The 26,146-nt window shown below is 39.8% G+C and overlaps 1 protein-coding gene across 1 annotated transcript; it reads right to left on the reverse strand.

Annotated features, from left to right (window-relative positions):
• Positions 1-22,386: 22,386 nt before the first annotated feature.
• On the reverse strand, positions 22,387-25,079 carry LOC120568882 (H-2 class II histocompatibility antigen, E-S beta chain-like). Its single transcript, XM_039816629.1, has 6 exons — positions 24,998-25,079; positions 24,649-24,921; positions 24,086-24,299; positions 23,857-23,924; positions 23,095-23,208; positions 22,387-22,838 (listed from the first exon to the last, which is right to left on the reverse strand). The coding sequence occupies exons 1-6, from the start codon at positions 25,050-25,052 to the stop codon at positions 22,813-22,815; spliced, it is 750 nt and encodes a 249-aa protein (XP_039672563.1). The 5' UTR covers positions 25,053-25,079; the 3' UTR covers positions 22,387-22,812.
• Between the last annotated feature and the right edge of the window lie 1,067 nt (positions 25,080-26,146).

A 26,146-nucleotide genomic window follows, 5' to 3' on the forward strand; every position in this document is an offset into this window, starting at 1 on the left:
GGAAGTGATGAGGTGTTGTATACATGTCGCCTTGACTACGGCAGTTATGGATCGAATGCGTCAATAGAGCCGCCATCTTGGAACAGGGAGGCACTGCCTTATATACTGTCTATGGGCCGTCCTTAATGCATCAGCGTCAATGTAGGCAAAGGTCTAACGGAAATAAAATCACTATAAATCGTCAAAATCTCATGCGATGTTCTAGTTTTTTTAAACAAAAGACAAAGAGACTAATTAAGGTGTTAATACAAAGAATATTTATTATAATCAGTTCACAGGATATGAGTCAACCGAAACTTCACCCTTCTGAACTAAGAGGTTCTGCTTCAAAGTGAAGTTTAAACAGACTGAAATGTCCAGGCTCACTCCCCCACTAATGATTCATTTATTTCTGCATGTATTTATTTATTTAACGAGACTTTTAAGTCGTGTTTCGTAGTCCACAGTCCGAGTCCCGCCAGACTCCCTTTAGGAAACCTGTGATTTAAACTTCAGCAGGCTGTGACAGTCCGCTCCGTTCAGTCCTGGATCTGATTCTCCCGGGCTTCCCTTCCCTCCCGCGGGCCCAGCAATACGGCCTGGGTCTCCAGCTGCGTGGTGTCGTTTTGGCTCCCAGGAATGGGCAGTGAGCTCCAGGTCCTGCAGCTGCAGACGGACTCAGCTGCCCCCTGCTCGTAGCTCCGATCCGGCCGCGGCTGTCGATACGTTCCCTGTTTTTTCCAATGTTTCCGTCAGGTCCGCGTCATATAAAAACTCCAAACACCGACCACACGTAAAGTCACCATAAACTTCATTCACGCCATATACTCACTCACAACAACACAAATTGACTGCGCTCACCAACAACACCTCATCACTTCCGGTATGTGGTACATTCCCTTTCCGTGAAGAATCTGTCATTTGTAAATTTGTTTCGGGACAGGTAAAAGTGTTTTGCATCTTGTTAATTTGTTTTCTAAAATGTAAATTTGTTTTCGAAAATGTAAATTTGTTTTCTAAAATGTTATTTTGTTTTCCAAAATGTAAATTTGTTTTCTAAAACGTAAATTTGTTTTCGAAAATGTTATTTTGTTTTCCAAAATGTAAATTTGTTTTCTAAAACGTAAATTTGTTTTCGAAAATGTTATTTTGTTTTCCAAAATGTAAATTTGTTTTCTAAAATGTTATTTTGTTTTCCAAAATGTAAATTTGTTTTCTAAAATGTTATTTTGTTTTCCAAAATGTAAATTTGTTTTCCAAAATGTAAATTTGTTTTCCAAAATGTAAATTTGTCTCGAGCTTTGTAAAAGTGTTTCATTCTTTGTAATGTTGCATTGCACTTCCCGGCCACCGTAATCCTGTCCCAGAACTGCTTGTTACTAACCTAGCTCTGGGGAGTTTAAGCTGTTTACCTCCGACAAAGTCTGATGAAATTGCCTCATCACTGTTTAAATATTTGTAAAACCCACAGATAGATGTAAAGGGTGACCAGTACTGTATCATTGATATATGAAAAGAAATTGAAATGACGAAATATGGAGATACAAGGTTGCAGCCCGACAGCGACGACATATCGCACGTCAGTCTTTACTAACTAATGTTGTGTCTTTTAGGAACTTTCAGAGGAGGAAAGGTCACCGTGGTCATCACCACGAGTCAATAGGCCACGACAGAAACACCAGTAACACCGGTGACACACCAAATCACTATCTACATCACAACACACCAAATCACTATCTACATCACAACACACCAAATCACTATCTACATCACAACACACCAAATCACTATCTACATCACAACACTACACAATCCCTTTTGAGAGTCAGGCCATAGAGACCGGAGAACCGACTCCCAGTCGCACTTGGACCACTGCAGTAAAGATCATCGGTGGTCTCTGCATCCTGGTCCTTCTGGCCATCGGTGAGTTTCCTCCAAATCTTATGCTAACATAATTTCTAATACACTAAAACCTGGGGCCGCTGCTTTTATTTAATTTAAAAACAAACTTCAACATAACACATACTACTAGAAAAAAGGGATAGGAAGCCTAGGCCTGTCAAGTCCTACCCCGTCTTTATCACAGGCAAGGGCACAATCCAATTTCCAGGCAGCAGTACATTGTTTGGTTTAAATTATTTGTGGAGTCTTATATTTGACTAGATCCTTAAACTTAATTTCTAACCTTTGTGCTTTGTGACCTCAGGAATCACACATTACACATACATGAGCACGCAAATAAAAGAGCTCCAGCACGATATGGCGATATTCCAGCAACATGGCATCGACACGATTAAGCAACAAAAAGAGATCAAGCATTGGGAGGAGATGCTCAGGCAAACTTTGATGATGGGGATGCAACTAAAGAAGCTCCAGATGGAGGCGGAGCTACTCAGGGAATATGTGTTCATGGGTGATCCTCAGGCATCCTACTTTGCGCATGAATCACAACGTGAGTCATCTTCATCTGTTTCAGCATTATTTATACACAGGATAAAGTAAAGTAACTAGTAACTAAAGCTGTGATGATGTGCAGATGAATGTAGTGGAGTCAAAAGTACAATATTTCTCTCTGAAATGTAGTGGAGTAGAAGTAAACAAGTAAAGTACAAGTACCTCAACATTTGTAGTTACATTCCACCACTGGATATGTCCAGCATACTTGTCAGTTTTATTCAAACAAAGGCTCAGCTCATCTCTTTTTCTTCTCCAGGGAAGCATGCTCCTCTCTACTGACGAGGAAGGAACCTATTTGGGAACACTGGTTTATGATGACGGCGCAGCATTTCAGACCTTTAAACTGCCTGTGAGTGTGATATGACAGTGTAGCCCTCATGAACATGTAGGCTATAGGATAACAAGTAGAGATTATTCTGAGAATGAAAGCTCTTCCTTCCCATGTTAATGGCTGCAAACAGTGGTAGTCAAACTAACTGTATTATAGAGGTGGATTTCATAATTTCTCTCTCTGACTCTCTTTATTAATTTCTCTCTCTTGTCTCTTACCAGAATCCAGCCAAAGCAGTCTTCCGATATGTGAAGCTACAGATTGACAGCAACTGGGGAAACATAGACTACACCTGCCTGTCCAGCTTCAGGGGTCACGGTACAATAGTTTAAGTTGAAGGTAAATCAACCGCAAAACACCTGAATCCACCTGAATTTGTGTACTAAAATTTGTAGTCACTAAAATATCAGCAAACATATATGAATTTCCCCTCAATATATTTTAAAACATATTGTAAATGGAGGTGGACAAAATATGAAAAACTATATTTTAGTGACTAGAAATTCGATTCAATTCAAATCAGTTTTTTTTTTTGTGTCAAATCATAACAGAAGATATCTCAGGACGCTTTTCTGTTAGAGTAGGTCTAGACCAGTAGTTTTCAAAGTTGGGTCCGGACCTTTAGGGGATTCCAGGGGGTCCCCAGCAAAAAGGGGAATCATTTATTTTTACTATAATTCCATTCATAAGTACCACAATAGAAGCAATTATGACTATTTTGGTCATTGGTTTTATACACTTTATGAACATCTAAAAGCAAAAGACCTTTCAGATGGGGGGACACTGGGACACAATCTTATTAAATGGGGTCTATGGTCTAATTTGTGTCAGTTTATGGGTCCTTAGTATCACATTGCCAGAGATCTGGCTACATCACACATACATTCTAGGATTGGAGAACAAAGCGCTCTGGGCAGTTTGCATTCCTTTAAACCAATCACAATCATTTTGGGTGCCCCTAAGTTCTGGACGCTGTGACGGTGGCTCTGCAAAAAAGTCTCGTGAAGAAACTTGTTTTGTTGGAACATTTGCACCCCGCAAAAGAAAAATATTAAACATTAAACATAAATTATATTTGAATGTACACACTGCCATGGATATGCATTGCTAGGCCTCTGTCCTGATTGTAGGGGTGGAACGGTACACAGAAATCACGGTCCAGTTCATACCTTGGTTCAGACATCACGGTTCGGTACAATGGAAGGAAAAGCACAAAAAAAATGTAGAAGGCAATTATGTTTTTTATTGTGCATGTCTCAGGCTGTACCACCTAGTGTCATACAGTCTCTCCCCTAATGGTATGTAAAGTAAGATGTAAACAGTAAACAATAAGTACCCCACATTATCTCCAGACTCCATCTGGAACTTGTGAACAAAATAAGACAATCAGCTATAAAACTGAAAATACAGCATCTCTTATGAAAGTCTAAATTACATAGAATAATAACAACAAAATTCTACTTAGGCGAGACCTTCCCCCACAAAAGATAAAAGAAAGTATTCTTGCTATTAACCCTTGTGTGGTGTTCGGATCCGTGGGACCCGTTTTCAATGTTTGCTAAAAGAAAAATGATGCTATTTATTATTTATTCTAAATCAAACTCATTGGCCTTGGCTCATTTTCTGTGAAGAAAATGAAAAATAACTTATTTTCAATGACTGCACACGGTACACCCCCCCTACACATAACTATTACATATGAGGCGTTCGGTTCTACTGGACCCGAGTGTATTTAAATGTAGGTGCTATGAAACTATGTTGTCTTTCTGCACCTGCTATGCCCACACAGAGTTATACAATTGTTACATTGCAAGCACTTTCACCTGTGAAATAAGCACCAATAATGATGAAAAATCTTGTTTCTATTTTTTTTTTACCTTTTTATAATTGAATTTCCTTATTTTCTCACAAAAAACGAAAATGATCATAAATGTGATCTCACAGGGTTAAATAGCAAATATGAACCATAAATTATGTATATGTCATTGGTAATTGAGCTAAAGTAAACATCTGTTAAGTATTTTTACATAAATTGTTATGGCTGTATTGATTTAAAAGCCTAATAATGTGGTGGGTCCACCAGACCCGGGAACATTGGCTATGTAACAAAAATATGAACACCACACAAGGGTTGAGTGCGACAGGCGCATACCTTTCTAGTTTCCACTCTGCCACGACCTCCTGTAGCTTCTCAGCTAGGGGAGTGGAAAAAAAGGGAACTGAGTACCCAGGGCCCTCGTGTGAGGCGGGCCCAAAAAGATGCTAGAATGAATAGCTGTGGATGCGGGGAGGGGCCCATAGAAAATGTCTTTCTACAGGGCCCAGAATTTTGTGCTACGCCCCTGGCGGCACCGGAGCAATCCCGGATGTGGAATGTCAAAAATATAGACTAGCTGTTAGTTAGCCATTTGAGCGTGTAGCTTGCTAGCTCAAAGTTTGTTGTTGTTTCCCGTATTGAAGGGATTTTAAGAATGCCAACACACAGAGAGCGGAAGGCAAGGGGCAACGTACTTCCGCTGATCCAGACTAAAGCCCTATTCACACGGGATAAGTATTACCTGGTGACCTCCAGTCATTTGTAATAATTGCGGAGGTTATCTGTGATCTTAATCCCGTGCGAATCGGTCATGTCTGTAATTTGTAAAGTAATAATTCCCCCGCAAATGACCTACCATATTTCGCCGAAAACGGAGGTCCTGTGATAATATTAGTCCCGTGCGAATCGGCATCTCTGATTTGTCCAGGATTTGGCGGGGCTTTTTTGTTTTTTCAAGGTACCTATTTCCTTCTTTTGCGCCTTTTTATCCATCTTTCGCGAAGAATGGAGGGTGCGTTGGAGTGTTTTGACAGTGTTTTGGGTGCTGGGTCATGTCGCTATACATCATATACAATTTGCAGAAAGAGAAAGATGAAAACCACCACAAGTGCGAAGACAAAAAGAATGATTAGATGGCGATGGATGACATGTATAGCAGCATGCGGTAAATATATTTTTTATGTTTGTATCATACATCTAGAGATAACGACAAGACATCTCCAAACAATAGATTTTAACCTGGTGAAATGTTTGGTTTTATCCATCTAACCGGACCCTGCTTGACACCACCCGGAGAAAAAAGTGAGAGAAAGAAAAAGGAGAGGTCGCAGTTCGGACGATGACTGACTACCTGGTTGAGATTGTGTGCGTGTGTGTCCTCGAGATCTGACCACACACAAACACACGTAGCAGAGCTACCCACACCCATGTTTCTACTGTTGCTTAATGTCAGTAAATTCGAGTAAAATCACAGGCTTCGCTTATCCTGTTCGAATGCGGCAGATGAAAATCAGACGTGGGTGGGTAATTTATAATTCACACGAGGTCCCTAGATAATACTTATCCCGTGCGAATAGGGCTTAAGGGGTCCTTGACGTGAAAAAGTTTGGGAATCACTGGTCTAGACCATACTCTATAATTTACAGAGACCCAACAATTCCCCCAAGAACCATTGCACTTAGTGCGGCCGACACAAGGAAAAACTGGTTTTTAACAGGCCGAAACCTTGAACAGAACACGAGTCTAGGTGGGCGGCCATCTGCCTCCACTAGTTGAGGGAAGGATTCATAAACACAGATCTATACGATATGTTCCCAGATGTTTTTTTTGATTTACCTTCACTCTTAGGGCGGCATGGTGGCTATGTGAATGCAGCCTCCCATGTCTGCATGGGGTTTACTCCGGGTGCTCCGGTTTCCTCCCACACATGCAGGTGAACTGTGTGTGTTTGGATTGAATTGGATCATTCAATTGGAATAAATGAATTATAATTACAATACTAAAGATATTGAATTGTAATTATTTTTGCTCTGTGTGTTTTTTGTTCAACAATAAATGTTAAATGTCATCATTCATCCATCTTGCAAAAACAATTGCCCCTATTGGCTTTTTCCTACATTAAGCATGAATTTTTCACTTTCCTGGGGGGTTCTGAGCTTGTTGTCAAGCCAATATACACTTTCCCTTTACGTATTTACATTGATAAAATGAAAGTTTCTTTCTTTTCAATAAAAATGATTTGCTAAGATTCAAAATGAATACAGAGTTGAATTAATGTTATTTTGCTGAAAAGGCTTATGATTCAGTGAACTGTTCATACTTGTACAAGGTTTTAGGAAAATGTAGGTTTTATGATGATGCTAAGTATTATCAAGAATTTATATGATAAGTCATCTGCTAGAATTAAAAGGAATGGGCATTTAACAATTAGTTTCACTATTAAACTTCCCTTAGCATTGTCCATCGAACCACTGATGTCCTGATTTCACTGAGTGACCCCTCTTTCTCTCTTCCAATTTAATGAAATCACTTCTAGTTTTTGGATCTTTGTCAAGGTATAAATTAAATGTACAGTAGACCCAAATTTTAACGTTTCGTCAAGTTCAATTCATTTCAATTTTATTGATAGTATCAAATCATAACAGAGTTATCTCGAGACACTTTACAGATAGAGTAGGTCTAGACCACACTCTATAAATTCCAAAACCCCAACAATTACAGTAATTCCCTCAAGACCAAGCATTAGCAGTGGCTATTGCGACAGTGGCGAGGAGAAACTCCCTTTTAGGAAGAAACCTCGGCAGACCCAGACTCTTGGTAGGCGGTGTCTGACGGGGCCGGTTGGAGGTGTGATGAACAGTGGCACATAACAGTCACATTAATAATGGAACAGTGACTTAGAAGGTCATCGTGGAAGTTCATGTCATAGCAGGGCACATCGTGTCATACTGAGTAGTGCAGTCTCCTATACCGGATCCTGACTACTCTGTGCGTATGAACATCACAGCAGGGCGTTGCGGGATGTAACTTGGCACTGCAGAGCACGGGTGGATGCGGCGGACGCAGCAGGACGCAGCAGGACGCAGCAGGACGCAGCAGGACGCGGCCGGGAATTGCAGAAAAAAAAACATAAGGACTCCGGGGAGTAAACTCCCCAGAGCTAGGTTAGTAACAAGCATTTCTGGGACAGGAGGCATACAAAAGGAAACAAGTGAAAAGAGAGATGAGAGAGCAGCTGTGGTGGAAGTTTTCCTTGAAGCAGCAGAGTTAGTGATATTCATGATAAAATCAAAACGAACAACGACTGTTTGAGAATTAAACCAAAGTTTGGTCTTTGAGTATTTATTTACATTTGCAAATGGAGAAAACACAGTTTCAAAGGTACACGCAGCACAACTGAAAATGTCTTTCCAACCTAAAGTCTAAACATCCAAACATCATATAGTGAAGAAAGTCCGTTAAGCCACCCCTCTAAGTTTATCTTTTAGCATGGCCATAATCAAGAAGAGGACATCATTACAGTCACCCCATTGTCTCACCTTCCCCTTTGCTCTCTGTTCCTAACATTAGCCTAAACAACTGTTTATCTCAGGAGACAGAAAGCTACGTAGTTCTCACTGTTGTAAACAGTCATCGGCCTTCTCCACTTCTATCTAAGCAAAAGACAACAATGTGAGAAGGTTCAGGCTAGTAGAACTAAATAACTCTACTAGGCTATAGTTCACGGTTGCCAACTATTTCACTTGGAGCCTTTTGAATCTACACATGAAGAAGCTAAATCTTGTGGTGTTCTAAAACAATCAAACCAATGGTTAATATCATTAAACAAATGGTTAAAATAAAATTTGCCACCACAGTTCACCCTTTTGATTACAAAATAATCACAAAAATAAATTTTACTTTTAAAGATTCAACCCTATGGATGTTCATGTCTATTTCTTACCTGTTAAATGGAAAGGTACAAAAACAACCTCTTTTAAATAGTAGCAAGAATCAATCTCACACAGTATCAGAGACGGTGTCCAAACATTATTATCATATTCAGAAAGACGGAATACGTCAGAAGGCTCAATCATATTTACCATAAGAATGAAGTGAACTCTTTTTGCTTGGGTTGAGGTCGACATAGCAAACAAAAAAAACAAATCTGAAGACCAAACATAATCTGCTAAAAACCCTGGACCTTAATTTCACTGGTTAATGTCACATCAGACTAGTGCCTTATAATTTGTGTAAAGAATATGTTATGTATTTAACCATTAAAATAACCTGGTGTGAAGTGTGAATATTTTCTAATTTCATATCTACCCATGCGTATGTCCATTGACAACCCATGGTTGAACTCCAAGTACAGAAAACCCATACAGCGAAGTCAAATTTTCCATAAAGCTGATAATTAAATTATCCAATAGCATCAAATGCTTCCCTCCTTTGGTTATTTTAATATAAATCAATTGAAGCACCGCCACGTGCAATTATCAAAGCTCTCACAGAGTGAAAGTTTGAGAAGAATCAGAATAAAACTGACCCCTCCTTGTCTCTAACATCATTAAGTGCTGTCAGAGCACAAATAAAATTCAGTTATTCTTATGTGTGTGGTTTCACTGGAAATAGCTTATTTCTGTGAGCGAAGAAATAGTGAACAAAAATCATTATAACCTACATCACGCATACATTTCTTAACTAAACCAAGTCATACTTTAGTAGAAAATGCATCTATTAGATAATCTTTCAAATGTCAAATGTGGTGTCTGTGTGTCGTCAATGTGGAAAGTGAAATTACCTCAATGTAATAAAAGATCCACAAGGAACTTTTCCTGAGTTATAAAGCACACAACAAAATGGCCTAGGTCTTTATACTTAACTTTGTTCAATATTAACAATATTGCTGTTTAGGAATAATTTACTTTCTTTATCAATATTCTATCAGTTGAGTTTGTGTGGTCATGAGGAACCACATAAGGTACGAAACCCCAATTAGCCCCAATTTAGTAGCATTCGTATACCAACCACCATTTTCTCATTGATATGGAAAGTAGTGAACGCATCACCCGTCTTTTCCTCCAGTCACCCTAATGTGTTGGTGTATGTAAATGTTGGGAGGAATGGTTACACGTGATTTATCATACTTTTCAAAAACCATAAATGCAATAGAAAATCATATTAATCACACTAAAAATGGGAAATCGGGAAAAAACCCCATTGATTGGTATCTTGAGTCCAGTTCCGTTTTTCTGTCCGTCTGCTCCTTGTGTGTGTGTCCAGAGCACTCTGCTCTGAAAGTGTGTGTGTTCATCTCAGAGGAATGTCAACAGTTCCTCAAAAGAATGTGCAGTGAGTGTGTGTGTGTGTTCAGAGAGAGAGAGGTGGTGTGTCCTCTACAATTGTGAAGTATATTCTGCTGTCACTGTCAGAGAATGTGCTGTGGTTGTCAGAGAAGAGATCAGTATCACTGCTGTCTTCTGAAATGATTTCAAACAGCAGGCTACAATACCAATATGTAGCTTCTGGTTTTTCCTCCTTGGAAAAACTTCTCGTTTTCCTCCTCTCTCAACGTGTTGCAAACAGTCAGAAAATCTCCAGTTTTCCCTGTCGCTTCAGAAATGGCACGTAGGTGACTCAGCAGAGGATCTGCTCGTCACTTGTTGCAGGTTGTAGAAAAACCTGTCCTCTTCTCCACATCTGGAACCTTTTGTAGTGATGCGTGTATCCAGGTGACTCTCCCTGGAACCTTTCGCTGCCCTGTGTCACTGGAAGGATCTCGATGGTCTCTGTCACGTCTATTTGCCAATCCTTCCTCCTGAAGTTGTATCACCACGGAATCCCCAGGCTTGACACCTGGATTCTTACGGCCAAAAGAGCAGAAGAAAATTCTCACATAATAACCTAACCTATCATTTCCCTTATACTGCCGTGGAAGAAAATGTGTTTTTTATTATGGGCCTCTCCATACCTATGTATAAATAAAGAAAAAAAAATCTTTAGAGCAAAATTCTTTGGAGCAAATCAGAACCAATAAAACAAAAACAATTACTATTGCATCCCCTTACACTACTGTGTCAATCAGGGGTAGATGATCCTTTTGTTTACAGTTGAACTATCAATTTTGTCAATTTTGTTCTCAGCTAAGCAGATTTTCTCAATGTACAATTGTTAACTATTCTATCACTTTGGTTATCCAAGGTCTTTTAAACTGGAGCTACAGTGATGTCACAGGAAATGTTTCAAACATCTTTAGAAAAATTATTTAACACTATTTATTTCCCTTGCTACTTTATTAAACCACTTATCTCTTTATTAAACCCCTTATTTATCATTGCTACTATATCCCTCCTATTTGAGACATGACAAAGCTCATAACTCAAATGCAATATAAATAATCTGTTTAATATACTAATCCTTAACATTGTTCTAGGTTTTACAACAAATCCTGTTTATCAGTAACCAAAGTTCAATGAATAATTTCTTTAGGGGAATTTTCACCTCAGTAAAGTGTTTCAACGTCAACATCAACTAATGTAGTTTAGACAATTGGTGACATAGCAACTCAAAAACTCATTAGAGTATGATATGAAATGTACTGCTTTTAGGATTAAATCTCATTTAAACCTTCATTTATTCAATATCACCATTAAACTAAGACGAATTACCCAAAATACATTGTTTATGTCATTTTTTATCTCCAGTTTACAAACCAAAGTAACACTAATTACTATCTGCTAGTTCCAAGAATCATTACAACTTAAAGTTTTTAGCCTTCTATTTATCCAAATCGTTACCTGTTATGGGAAGCATCATATCATATAACATTCAACAAAAATGTATATCAAAATCATTTCTTTAAACCAAAATTTCACTTGTACTACTCATGTTTGGTTTTAGCTTGTGTCTTATCTCTGTGTGGTGTGTGTGTGTGTGTGTGTGTGTGTGTGTGTGTGTGTGTGTGTGTGTGTGTGTGTGTGTGTGTGTGTGTGTGTGTGTGTGTGTGTGTCTCCTCCTCTGGCTGTCCTCTCTCAAAGAAAGAAGGATTTCTCCAGGGTACATATAAACACACTGTTATTCTTTTTGTAATTTATGGCATCATTAATTAACAACTCAATGTATTCCTTACTAAGGTGTGTCAAGGTGTACAGCTTACCATCACACAGAAGTCTTTTCTACTGGAACTCTGAGGAAAGAAAAACGTTAGACAAAACAACAGAGAATCGAAACATTTAACATTCCCTGCAGAATGTTATGTTTAGCTGTGGGAGACATTAGGTGCTCGAGCATAGACCCACTGCATTTACTGCTTGAAGGTCCTGAACAGAATAAAACTTTAACATTCGTAATAAAAATGATTCTTCTTATTTATGTTACTTGAGAGAATAAGTGTTCGTGCTAGAGAATCTAAACATGGAACTATAAACCCCATCCGTCAATAAAGAGTTAAAAACACGGTCGGATTTCTGTCGATTACTTCCTGTTTTAGCGTGTACTGATGTATTCTGGGGCCTGTAGTCCGAACGCAGCTTGATGACTACAGGTTAACAATTTGTCTATCAATCCACGTCACATTTGTGTGTTTTGCCCAGAGATAACGCTGTACCTGAGACAAAAGTGGTGAAACATCAGTAGATAAAATGTCGTTTTTACCGTGTGAATATGCATCTATTTGTAGTCACACGTTCACTGAATATGTGAATGCTTGTGAATACAAGGCATACGCTGTTGTATGGGTTTTCTATAGTCTCCTGTCGATGGAGACAAATAAACACATCATCAATAGTGTCAGTCCAGTCAGTCAATTTTACAAATAGTCACAAGGTGTCCTAGGTCTGTCTCCTCTTCTGTTGGAGACAAAGAAACATGAAGCTTTTGAGTTAGAATTTCTGAAAAACTTCTGTAGTTTATCAGTCAAGGTGACAGCCACTGGACATGGGTATATGCCAGTAGACAAAAGAGAACTCATGCTCGTCCTTTGATTTGTTAAAAAAAAAAAACTTTCAACGTAGTCTTCATCAGGGTCAAAAGGTGACAAAAGGAATGCATGTAATATGTGTGATTCCTTAAGTTTAACTACTGGTGTCCCAATTTGTTTTACCGTAGTCAGGAGATTAACAGACTGACATGGTATGTGTTCCATTATAATTTGTAAACAAATGCGTACTTTTAGGCTGCAACAAAAATATGTCAGCCAAAGAGTGATTTTTATCAAACCCACAACTTTAAAGCCAGTGGGCAAAAGAATAAACATTCCTAAGACCCGTGGGTGAAAGAATGTCTTCAATTTCAAACAGACATTTTCAAATGCAATCTGCATAACAAATTTTCAGGACACTCAGATGAAAGGGAGAAAGAAACAATGAACATTTTCCTTTATTATCTAGTTCAGGATCCTAAGGATCTGAATACACACATATCATAAGAATGGTGAACTTTTCTGGGATCACCATTCTACTAATCACTTCTCTAAGGAAAAACTAGTTTACCAGAGAGCTTCTGATTGAAGAACAAAGATCTTCACTAAACCCAAATTGTTGCTCCCGAATCAACAAAAAATCCAATTTTCTTCCCTTGTATAATTAACACCATGGTAGGCAATTTGTATACTCATCACATAAATACATTGAATAAATTGAGCTATTTTCCAAAAGTTGTTTCTATTCAATGTGCAGTATTTTTGTCTAATTTGATCTGTCATCGATTGTAGGGAGTGTTGCAGCGTGCAAAAAGCATGTCTTCATTGCAAGCATGTATATGTACGTGTGTTCATGTTACCCTCCTGAAAAGATGCAAACGTCCTCCAGTCTCTTAGTCCCACCACCAACTCCATCCCCCACCTTCTGTCAATCTGCATACTGCCGAGGGTCATTTGTGCTGTTCTTCGGATGAATCCCTCCTGGGGTAAGGACAGTCATAGGACCAATGTCCTCTCTTGCCACAGTTGAAGCATGTGTCTCTAATCACTGCCCTATCCTTGCCACGGCCTTTGCCTCCTCTGCCCCTGAAGACCCCTCTATTTGTGCCTCTGAAAGCTCCTCTGCCAGCACCTCTCCTTTCTTGGGACAGTGCTGCTACAGTTTTCATGAGAGTCAGCTGTGCATTGTCATTGTTCTGTTGTCTTTTCCTTTCTGCCTTTTCTTTCCTATTAGCCATGATTTTCTCAGCATGTCTGGCATGTCTAACAATCTCCACCAGAGCTGAATCTTGCAATCCAATGCATGTCTTCTCCACGTGAGCTCGAATGTCAGGGAGCAGCCCACCCAAAAATACGTTTTTGAAATGGGCTTCCCAAAGTTCAACCACCGCTCCGGCGGCGGTTGTGCGTGCAATGCCGCTGTGTCGGTCAAAAGTCTCAGCCAGTCGGTGCTGGAAATCCTCCACCGCCTCGTCTTTCAACTGCTTGGTGTTTGCCACACGTGACATATCAATCCTGACCGGAAAAGTGGTCTCTATCCAGGTGAAGAGTTCCTCCAGCGCGTCGTTGTAGTCATCATTTGCTCTATTATTAAGAGTTGGATGACGAATGACTGGAGTTTCTGATCTTTGCATACTCCATAGGCCCAAGATTTTGCATCAGAATGCGTCGTATTTCTTGAACAGTGGGCAGAAAAGTCTCAAAGAATGCTTTGAGGGACTTGGAAAATTGCGCACCAGAGTCTTTACACGGGGGGAGATGGCTTGTGGCTCTTCTAATGTCCGTTTCAGTCCAGGGTCTATACAGCACACCCACTCCTCCCTGTGTAGCAACCTGAATCATTGGGAATGCATCAGCTTCATCTTCGTCTGCATCCCTCTCTGTTGTTCCTTCTGTGGGGGCTTGGAATGCTGATAATTCAGCGCCCACGGATGCACCAGGGTGGCGGTGAATTGGGTGGAGGTTTTCTCGTGCCCGCTTGTTTCTCGCCCGTCCGCCCGTCGGCCTTTTCCTTGCTGCGGTGGGGTTTGGGTGTGGCAGTGGAACGTCGAGACCTGGATCCACGCCTTTCAAACTCGGATAGAGAGGAGAAATTGTGTCAGTGACAGTGTTCATGTCTTTTTTCTTTTTCTCCGTTTTGTTAGTATCACTCATGTTTAACATGTCGTCTGTTTCTGCAATTGTTTTCTCTCTCTGTTATCAGCTTCTTTCATCCACACATTAAAACATGCCTTATTATCCTCAATTTGTTCTAAAATCTCTGTTTTTTTTTTTTTTTTCCCCTTTTGCTTTCTCTCTTCCTCTTCTAAAGCGTGTTTTAACATCCTTAGCTTTACTAGACTTAGAGATCCATTTGGCGGAAAGCCAAAGCTTTTTGACCAATATAACAGACATCTCAAACAATCCGGTCCATATTTCTGACACATCTCACCCACAATGGGTCCAGATGCTTCAAAGGGCTTCGATGGTTCGTTACCCATGATGACAGAAGCTTTTATTTTTTCAATGTGATCATCACCACAAAGCGAGGTTATTTGTTCAGCAAACCTTCGTAAAAACCGACAGCCCTGCAGACAAAAATCACTTAATAGTCAAGAACCTGCTTAGGGTGTCACAGACTATTTACTATTTTATGTCTTCTGCAGTCCATCTCTAAATAGTCAAGAGCTTGTTTAAAGTGTCACAGACCATTTTTTTTATAAGTAGTCAAGAGCTTCTTTAAATTGTCACAGACTATATATATTTTTTTTAATTTATTTTTTATTTAATAGTTTCTCAGACTATTTCTGTTCAATTGTAATTGTTTTGGTCTTCAGACCCTTTTGTTAGTTATCAAACTAACTTTGTTGACAGTCCACAGCCTGTCTCTTCTGTAATCTATTGTCACACCCGTATCAAAGAAATAATCAGAAATATGTCTGTCTGTTAAAGGATGTCACTCGTAACCCAGTTATATCTTTGTCCTATCTGACCCAAAAAATACCCAGTTACTCACTTCCCAAAAGTCAGAATTAGTTTCATTTATTCTCTTTAGTTAAGATAATGATTTCGCCAATTATTCATTACTTAATTAGTTTAGCAACAGTTGCTTGTTTAGAATGTTTGTTCTAAGTCTGCTGTTCTGTGCAGTTTTTAAAGGATGAAACGTGAACTGCCCTACTCCATTAAAATGAAATGTTGTAGCCTAAATTATAGAGGGTGCATTTTCTACAGTTAAGGTCTAGGGCCAGGCTAACAAACAGCAGTGTTTGTTGTAAAGTTTGCTTTGTAGGCCTAACTTGAACTCTCCAGTGTCCAAAATTGAAGTAACATTTGGTCAAATATAGTAACTTAAGAGCACATGCTTACATGGTCTATGTCTTTATGTTTATTATGCAGGTTGTCCGAACCCTGATCCCGACATGCCACAGAAGTTCAAGAAGAGGTTTAAGAAATGCGTAGTTATCATTGACTGCACAGAGTTGTTCATTGACAGGCCATTCAATCTCAGGGCTAGAGCCCAGGCCTGGTCGAATTATAAACACCATAATACTCTTAAAGCTCTAATAGGTATCATGCCCTATGGCTCAATATCATTTATTTCCAAAATATGGGGAGGGAGGATATCAAATAAAGAGATGAGTGGTAAGTCTGGCTTTTACAGTAACATTAATCCAGGCAATCTGGTGATGGCAGATAGAGGTTTTCTGATCGGTGACCACCTGGCTAGGCTTGGTGCCACACTCGTCATGCCTCCATTCTTGAAGGGGAGAAAGCAGCTACCTGGGTGTGATGTTGAGAGGGCCCGCCAACTTTCAGCATTGCGTATTCATGTGGAGCGAGCTATTGAATGGATCAAGATCTTTTAGAATTCTGAAAAACACGCTCCCTCTGACCATTGTTCCCCTCTCCAGTGACATGTTGACCGTCTGTTGTGCTCTAATTAATCTTAGACCTAAACTTATTAAATAATACTGCTACCGGACTTTGATTACTTAACTCTCACTCTTTAACAAATTGATAAAATGGAATCTGTGTAAGATGAAATGATAATGGAAGATGAATAAAGCGCAAGCCATATCAGTGCAATGGTAATATATTAATAACAAAATTGTAGGATTGAAATATACATGAGTTTGATGAGCAGAACAGTGTTGATTGACTTAGTTCAGTGTGAGGGTGGGGGCTGTTTTTCTGAGTGTTCAACAGAGTGACTGCTTGGGGAAAGAAACGGTCTTTGTGTCGGCTTGTTTGGCCTACCAGAGGGAAGGAGGTTGAACAGTTTGTGACCAGGATGTGAGGGGTCTGCAGAGATTTTTGGATCGGTACAGGTCCATCTTTGAATAGAAACTCTTTGCTCCTTAACTTTCTTGTGTAATTCACTGATTTATGTTTGGATTATTTTATTTATTATTGTAGTCATCCTATTATTATTTTTTTCTTTTTTTCTGTTTTAAGATAAATATGTATGTGCATCTTTAATAAATGTCGATTATCACAATTTTACTTGGTTTCATTGTCATGTTCTTTCCCCCTTAATGCCGTACCTAGAACTTGCCTAATCCACAACTGGATAAACAGCACCTCTCCTAACATAACTAGTAAGGTACTATTCATTTGTGGAGCATAGAGGTACACAAAGATTTTTGCAACATTCAATATTTACTTAATGAGAAAAAGGCAAGAATAGATCAAATATACAAATATGGTGGCCGATTAGCTCAGTCGGTAGAGCAGGCGCACATGTTGAGGTTTAATCCTCGATGCAGAAGGTCCAGGGTATGAATCTGACCTGTGATGGTTTTCCTGCATGTCTTCCCCCCTCGCTCTCAGCTTTCCTATCGAATAAAGGCAGAAATGCCCAAAAAATATATATACAAATGTGTTTTACATAGAAAAAGTGTTAGTGCTGTACATATTCATGTCCGCATTATCTACATCTGCTACATTGTCACTGTTTTGTCTTTCTTTTGATGCCTACACAGCTGTAGTGGTACATTTTCACACTGCAGTGTTCATTAGAGCAGATTATGCTCCTTCCAAACTTGGGTCTGCTGCAAGTGCAAATGACTGTATCACCCTGACTTGTTTCCATTTTCGTCTGAAGGAGTTCTGGGATAAGGTGTGTTTCAACAAACACTTTAGTTTGGTGCAACAAATTAGTGATATGATCTTCATCTCGTGACACATTGACGATGACAAGGCCAGGCTCTGTCCAAATAAAGTTGCACTGGGTACAGTTGGTCACTAGCATTTGTTGTTTGTTTGTACCTGATCATAATACTGGTGTACCTTCTTCAGATTACCACGGGTATCTAAGCAACAAGTTGGAGCTTGGATTTGTAGGATCTTAATAGAGTCCTTGTATTTGTAAGGGCATTTCATTTCCAGAACTGCGTCTCCATGACAGTCACATGTTGAGATCCCATCAGGTGATGCTGCAAGGAATGGGTATAAGGCTGGTAGATGACAAGGCCTGTGCGTTTCAAAACAAAGTTTGTGTGTACTGTTGTCATGTGCCGATAAAACTCATCTCTTGCAGTGTCTTCATGCTCAGTACCCCATTTTATTGAGGGGATGTGGGAGATGCTCTTGGTATCATACTGCATGATGGTCCTTACAGCTGAAGCTCCATCTGTTTTGCGTTTGATGACCCTGTGGATGTTGCTGGCAGTCACTCTTCCTCTTCTCTGAGCACTCCAAAGGTGTGACTGGTACTGAGCAACAGTTACTTGAGACAGATTGTCAATCTGTGCCTTGGTGGGAATGGCATCATCAATTATAGTCTGTGGAAAGCAATTGTCAACATTAGTTAGTCTCGCTAATCTGTATGGGAGTTGTGGGTAGTCTACAGCATCCTCTGATTCTGAAGCGGTGTCTGTGTCACTGCTGTCCCTGACTAAAACTGCTGCAGTGGGCAGGATCTCTCTCAGCTCTGCAAAGGCTTGCTGTTGCTCCTGGATAGATAACCCGCATACTTCCTTCCTTTTTTTCCTCTGTCTGCCGTTCAATACCTTACCATGCTTTGGATGTGACATGTCAAGAGTTTCAGCGGTACAGTTAGCTATGTTTTGCTTTTCACATTTCTTCTATTGACATGGGATATCAGTACATGACACTTCAGTTCTGTCTCTGCTTTGTGTAATGCTTTCAATGGCAAACAGTAGAGCAGCAATGTGGCTAACCAGCCGTCATCTAGATTGTATGGATCTGGCAAAGACAGAATCTGATCTTCAAATGAGAGCTTCAGTTTACTAATGTACCTATTGGAATCAGATTTGTCCAACTGAAGAACATATGCAGAAAGATTAGACATATTTCATGTGAAAAACTTTCTGTCTCTCCCTCAGTCTGTCTCTGAAAGCAACTGCCTGCTTTCCTTCTGTCTGGATTGGCTGCTCCCTCTCATTGCAGTCAGTTCTCTATTCTGCTTTGCTCTGTCAGGTCCTTATTGTTCAATATCAAAAAAGTTGTTCTGTTAAATTGCAGAGTGACTGGAAGAATGTGCAAACAACCAATATTAAAACTGCCAAGAGGAAATCTTAATGATCCCCTAAATTATATGATTCATCCAACGTTTACCTTTCTGCTGCCAACCCTGCTTGCTCTTCAACACCTTCAAAACTGTCCATCTACAAAATCATAGCAGAGCATAATTATCTTCAGCTGGGGAAATTCGAGACCAATATTAGTAAACGTAAGGTCTCTTTTGAAGATCAGACTCGCTGCCAGTCACTCCCTGAAGTAAAAGTATTATACAAGGAAGAGACCGAACTTCTAGTGTCATGTAGGCTACTGATCAAATGTCAATGGAAAAAATAGGAAAAGCAAAACATAGCTAGTTGTGTGTGTACCACATTGGTGTCATCATCAGTTTAGTTTGAGTGCTGAGTAGCGCTAGGCTACAGCGCGCTATCCATTTCACCGTCAAAAGCTTTTTAGTTAGATAACAGGGAAATAGACCATCTACTAAAGCCTAACATATTGTAAGTCAAACAGCAACAGTCACTAAAAGAACTAGCTACTTAATAGTAGGCTGAGGCTCATTTAAAAATTATGGTAGGTTAGCGCTACATATGTAGCGCTCTAGCGCTAGCTACATACGTAGCGCTAGTCTACTACCATCTACTATGACCAAGGTTAGGCATTTCATTTATTGCTATCTCCTGAATTAGTTAATCAGTCGCCTCAATTATCATGTTAACTATGTCTGAATTTCCAGCACATCTGTTTTTGAATCAACTTACCTGTTGAAATGTAAATTAGGCTACTGCTGACGGTGCGTCTCCCTTCCAAGCAATTTACTAGCGTTGCCATAGGAACGCTTCGGCTTTCGCCACCCGGAACAACGTCTATTATTGTTGTGACGTCATGGTGAATTGTCGTATACTGTAACTTTTAAAATGAATTGGCATCTTGTGGCAAAATTGCATTGAGTTGTACAGTAAACTTTGAAGTTGAGTAAACACTACTTAAGGCAACAATCCTCCAACTGTATTTATTGAGATCTGGTTATGAGAGACAATAATAAACAAATTTAGACTTTTGGGGGCTACCGTTTGGGCGAGGAGACGGGCAGCAGAGTTTTTTGGATGTATTCCATTCTCATTCAGTGCCGCTGTATTCATTTTCTCTTTTAACATCGTTTCAGTTCTCAGAGCTTAGCATTCTAACTCAAGAGATTGAATGTGTTTCTTAGAATTTTTACTCTCGCATGGTTGAGTTGCTGGATCGTCATTTTCATCGGGAAAAGGCAAGAATTTATTAATTTTATTTGTTTTCTCTGTTAAATATAGGTTGATTGTTCGAGATAAATAAATAAATGAAATAAATAGTCTTTAGTTAGTTATAGTTTAGCGCTAGCAAGCTCACAGCTCTTTCTGGTTCAACAAAAAGGTCTTAAAGAGGTTTTAAAAAGGCCTATCTCTGTAGGGATCCTTTCCATAATGTTGTCAGAATAAAATATAAGAAACAAATATTTTCATATCCCCTTTCATAAAAATATTAAAAACTAAATAATTAAGTAGCCTACCTACACAATATGTAGCCTAAGTCTTCATAATTTTCACAGCCATTGGATTTATAGAGAAATCAATATAAGCAATGCAGTCCAATATTTAGCTAGGCTATATATTATTATATTAATTAACTGTTGAATCTTTTTTCTTCCTCCAAACTTCACCGTTATAGGCTATGTCTCCTAGAGCTCCCTCTGACACAGCGCTTTCGTTTCCTTATTCATTCATTCATTCATTCAGTCTGTATCAGGCGCATTTTAACGCAGTTTGTTATCTGCATAAATAAACTTTTGTCAACGATCCCGTTGATGAAGAAGCTGTATTAGGCCCTGACTACAGCATTTTAATTTCCAGATAAATATTTGAGAGGTATCGTTTTTCTTTACAACATTGGTGACGCGGAGCATATAGTAAAGCCACTGTATACAGAGCTGTCAGAAAAGTGTGTCTCGCTCTGAAAAGTTTTTTAAACGTTTTTGTAGTGTTCCCTGGACACAAACCAGTGAGAGCCATTAAAAAGAAATTAATGATTATAAATTACAATTCTGTTGCAACCTCAGAATCGGATTATAGCAGCTTCCTTTTTCTCCCACAGGATTGCACCTAAATTAAATTAATACCATTCCAGTTTTCACCAGTAATATTAGCCTGTGGCTTAGGCTAAATATGAAATACACTATATTAGAGCTTACGCATCGACTCCAGCAGCAATTGTCTCCCACACCAATTCTCGCTATTGTTGCATTTTTTTTTTGAAGAAAATATATGTTTAAACCATAGACTGTTAATATTAATAATAATAATATACAGTCTATATGGTCCAAACCCGGATCAAAGCTGTAGCCTATGTGTGCATGAGTAGACTAGTTCCAGTTCCAGAGGGGTAAAGTATGCCGACAGATTAGCTTGTGGTGTTGCCATGGTGAATTGTAGTATCCACTCAAATCAGCTGTTCTGGAACCGAAAACACGGAGTGGTAATCATCTCAGAGTTCACAGAGTTTGTTAAACCGGTTCCTTCCTGAAACAGGCCCCGGAACAATGACTGACACAGGTAGGCAAGACCAGATTATTATGTAGCTTGACCTTTTGACCTATTCATGTCAAAATACTTCTGATGAACTCCACTAACTCCCCTACACATAACACAAAGCTTATTTAAAAAAAAAACATCCTTTGATTTTTTTAAATATTTATTATTAAAAAATGCTTACAATTTTTTACAAACTTTTTCATGTTAGGACTTATAAAGCCCATGGGGACTTTGGGTTTGATTTTTTGACAGTTTTCAGTGGTTATGAGGAGCAATATTAGAGAGAAATTTGGTAATCATTGATCATTGTTTACGTACATTAAACCACGTTTTTATTCATTAGTAAGCTACAGGACAGCGTCTTTCAAAACATGAGCTGCACGAAAGAGGAAAAAAAAAAGTGTCATAGTACCCAGCACTTCTGGAAAAGTACTTCCAAATGCGTCTCTGTCCCCAGCACATTTCAAACCAAACTGACGCCCATGGTGGTGCACGCGCATGAACCTACTCTGAGTTGATTGATTGGCTTGTTGAGCCGTGTGTTGCCAAGGCGACACATCGGTTTGAATTATGTTTTTATATATTTTCTTCTCTCATGATCGCTTCCCACTGCCAGGGTTGAAACTGCAATAACATGCTAAAGCAACGACAGTTTATGGAAAGCACACGTGTAATTCTGGTCAGATCTTGGTCCTGACTGATGGGGAATTGATATTGATAAGAGTTGTGATTTACGCATTTACAGCGTCGGCTATTTTTTTGCCAGCTTTCCTTCCTGCGTTTTGCCTGCAAAACCATGTTCTTCATATTTATGTAGAATTATAGTTTGCTCTTTTTATGGAAAATATGCGGCTCTGGTAGATGTTTGTGATTGGTCGTGGTGTGCAAACCCCGCCTCTTTTATGTGAACGTGCGAGCCGCTGTATTGGGAAACCCTGATGGTTGATTGAACTGGTTGATAACCACCATCGTGACACAGGTTGTTAGGGTTAGTGAAGCCGGGTAACTGAAAGAAATCCAGGACATGTTGATCCTGCTTCTTCGTACAGGCCTCTGGTCCAGGACCGTCAGATTAACACCACAGGGTTCAGACCTGGTCCAGGACTGTCAGAGTAACACCATAGTCCTGGATCAGGATTCAGACCAGCTGAGTATCAGAGTCCAAATCATCAGAGAATCAGGAGTTGAGTCGGTCCAGCATTTGGCAGCACCGAGCTGAAAACACGCAAAGCAGGTTGAAGCAGCAGCTGCTTTTTATTCCATCTGACAAACAGCTACAGGACCAGAACCAGGTCCAGAATCAGCTACTGGGTACCAGAATCCGTCCTGGATAAAAGAGAAAAGACAATAACACATCCGGACATTAATCAGTATAACTGATGTGGTCTGAAACAAATCCATCGTTCAGTATGACGTTATTATAGAGAAATATCTGAGACAGGTTTCAGAAGGAGTTGTAAAGATGAACAGCGTTCAGACTCCGAACCTGGTCTGTAACTCCTCTGAGACTGGAACTATTGTGAAACTGGTCTAACGTTCTCTAAAGAGGTCTGAACTAATCTACAGCGAGCACTGTTCTGACCTCGGGCCTTCCTCTTGTAGTAGATGAATCCAGCCAGAGATAAGACCAGACCCAGGATCAGTCCTGAGGCTCCGATGGCAATCTTGTTCCTCTCAGACTCAGGCATGGATGGTTCTGAGGACAGACATGCAGAGAGAGACAGGTGAGGAGACAGTAGGTAGAGACAGGCACCCTCCGGCCGTCGCCTTCAGACTGTGGAGCTTCTGAACTCCGACACCGTCTGACCAAATTTGCAGTTAGCCATACATTCTGGTAAAATGGCCCATACTATTATTATTTCATGTATATTGTATGTATGTATATTGTATCCTATTATTTCATGTATATTCTGTGCTGTGTGATTGATATTTTGCTGCTCTAACACTTTCATTTCCCATTTTTGGGATCAATAAATATCTATCTATTTGAGCTATACATAGTTGATTTTTCACAATTAAAGCCTCAAAAGTGAATTTAGTGATGATATAGCAGATGAACATTGTAAAAAGTTTCCAGTTGTTTGCCACAACGGCAATCCACAATTGTTGTGATTGTTGCGGCGCTTCGCATTGTGGGATACAGTAGGAGGCATAGACTGGTCCGAGGAATACTGGAGATTTTCTCTGAATCATTATGACATCCGGGTATTTTTAGCATAACGCAGATTTTGCTTTTATTTGCATACAGCATACTACATGCTACATGTTGGCAAAATCCGTACGCACTGCTAGTATAGTATGCAGGTTTGAAAATGGCCACAGACAGTATTTAAATAGTATTTACCCCAGTCAGTAATCAGAGGTTCTCTCAAGCTGGCGTGTTCCACCATACAGGAGATCTTCTCTCCAGACCTGCTGACACAAACCAACACATCAGAGATTCAGGCACTTACTTATTTATAAAAATGTGCAGAATCCTTCCTGTGTCAACTCTGTTAGAAAAAAGGCTCTTAGACCTGGAAAAAACTAGAGCTAACTAGACCTGAAGCTTACTGGACCTAGAGGTGGCTCACCTAGGCGTGTACTCCAGGTGAGAGTGGATCTGGTAGTACCAATCACCGTCTGCCAACTCATCAGTGGAAGTGACATCAGAGGTGACTTCCTTTCCGTCTCTGATCCAGCTCACCCTGATCTGTTTGGGGTAGAAGTCGTAGACGCTGCAGACCAACATGGCCGGATGTTTACCAGCAGGGGGCGCCGTAGAGCTCAGTACGACGTGTGGCTTGACTGAGGCACACATTAGGATGATTATCACTATATTATCATTAAGCAAACTTCACAAATACATGTGTTAGTAGTACTAAAGTAATAACAGTATCAGTAATGCCAACTGCAGTATTGCTGTTGCAGTTGTGTATCAGACTCCCCTCATGCTGAACCACAGCATTTCATTTCATCATGCTTTCTGATAACTGAATTTCTAATGAATTAAAATTATCTTATTTGATTTTAAAGGTGGAATTCATGTGGATTATATATATATAAAACATTACATATATCTAATGATATATTTGTATATGTATATAATCTTATAAATGATGTGATGATTTTGGATGTTACAGAAACACAAACTCACCTGATTTAGAGAGGAAATGGTCGTTGGCAAAATCAATGTACAATTTGCAGAACAACTCCTTTGCAGCTCTCAGTAAAGCCAGATATGAAGGGTTGTTGTTCAAGTCTTCTGCCTTATTCACACCGTACTCATTGTAGCCAACAAACTTCCCCAAACTGCTGCTGAACCTGGCAAACTCCACCTTGTTGTAATATAATGACTGGATGAACTTGATGTCCTTCAGATCAGAGGAGTTAAACTCACAACGGGACAGAAAATATTCCATAAATCCATCTGAAGAACAAAAAAATCAGTTTCAACCTCAGTGAATAGTCGGAGTATTGATCAGTGATCAGAGTATTGATCCTACCTGCTGTGCTGAGGCTGATGAAGAGCAGGGAGACGCCGAGAAAGGATGAAGCCATGTTCCTTTGTTCTCTTACCAAACACTGACTCAGTCTTATTGAGAGCTGCTCTAAAAACCAGAGGACATGATCACATGACTTGCATCATCCAATCCTATCCAACCATCACCTGTTACCTGGCAGCCAATGGATCATAAACACACTGAACACTGTCAGACTGGAAACTAAAGAATTGCTGATCAAGTTTTTCAAGGGTTGATAGAATGCAAAACCAATTTTACCCTGTCATAGTTGAATAACGACATTCGGTGGGTAAATAGGAGATACACAGAAGCTCAAAATCCCATTGACACCCCTTTACTATGAAAATCTCATATTTTGAAACTGTTGCTGAAAACGGGCGAATCTCAAAGCTAGAAGTTGACGTCAACCTCCCAAAAACCGGAACCTTTGTCAGTCGTTTGTGTGTTGGAGTTCAGCACCGGTGCTGCCTGTGTAGCTGCCTCGCGGCCCGGCCTGCCTTCCTTCACAGACCCCGGCCTGCTGTGAGGTACTTGGAGCTCCGTTATGACTGGCAGCCCACAGCACTCCATACCCGCGCAAAGTCACCGTCTCTTGGGCTAATGACAACCAAATGCCCCTGCCCTGACAGAGCTCCAGGGCCTGCAACTCCCCTCTTCCTGCTAGCTAAATGCCCGGTGTATGAGTGAGAGCGCAGTCAGCGAGCTTGTTACGCCAGCAATCTCTTACCACAGGTTTCAGTTACTCTTTTAATGTGTGTAATTATAATGTGTTGAGTTATTTAAACAAACGATTGGGGAAATAAACGCTGCTTGTCCGCGAGTCTCATTGATAGAGCCTGCGGCTGGATGTAGCTCTATCAATGAGAGCTAGCTAGCCTCCTCTTAGAATTCCTCTGAAATTCACAAATATTCATTAACTTGAAATCGGACACCGTTGTTAGCTTTATAAGATATTTAGATGTTAGATGTTGTATACGTGGCGTGACGAAATTCAAACTGTAAATATACTTGAATTACGACCAAAAATGAAACTAACTATCCATGATTTGTAGCTACACAGACAGCTAGGATTGAAGGGACAGTTGCAGCTAACGGAAGCGCTACTCTTCACAAATATTCATTAATTTGAAA

The sequence above is a fragment of the Perca fluviatilis genome, chromosome 11, assembly GCF_010015445.1.
Source record: "Perca fluviatilis chromosome 11, GENO_Pfluv_1.0, whole genome shotgun sequence".
In the NCBI taxonomy this organism is placed as follows: Eukaryota; Metazoa; Chordata; class Actinopteri; order Perciformes; family Percidae; genus Perca; species Perca fluviatilis.

Excerpts from the sequence above, each read along its gene's own strand:
- LOC120568882 (XM_039816629.1), bottom strand. The coding sequence starts at position 25,052 with ATGGCTTCATCCTTTCTCGGCGTCTCCCTGCTCTTCATCAGCCTCAGC. Across the intron at positions 23,209-23,856 it reads ACCTCTGATTACTGACTGGG|AACCATCCATGCCTGAGTCT; the intron begins GTAAATACTATT and ends GTCTGTCCTCAG. Across the intron at positions 22,839-23,094 it reads CTACAAGAGGAAGGCCCGAG|GACGGATTCTGGTACCCAGT; the intron begins GTCAGAACAGTG and ends TCTTTTATCCAG.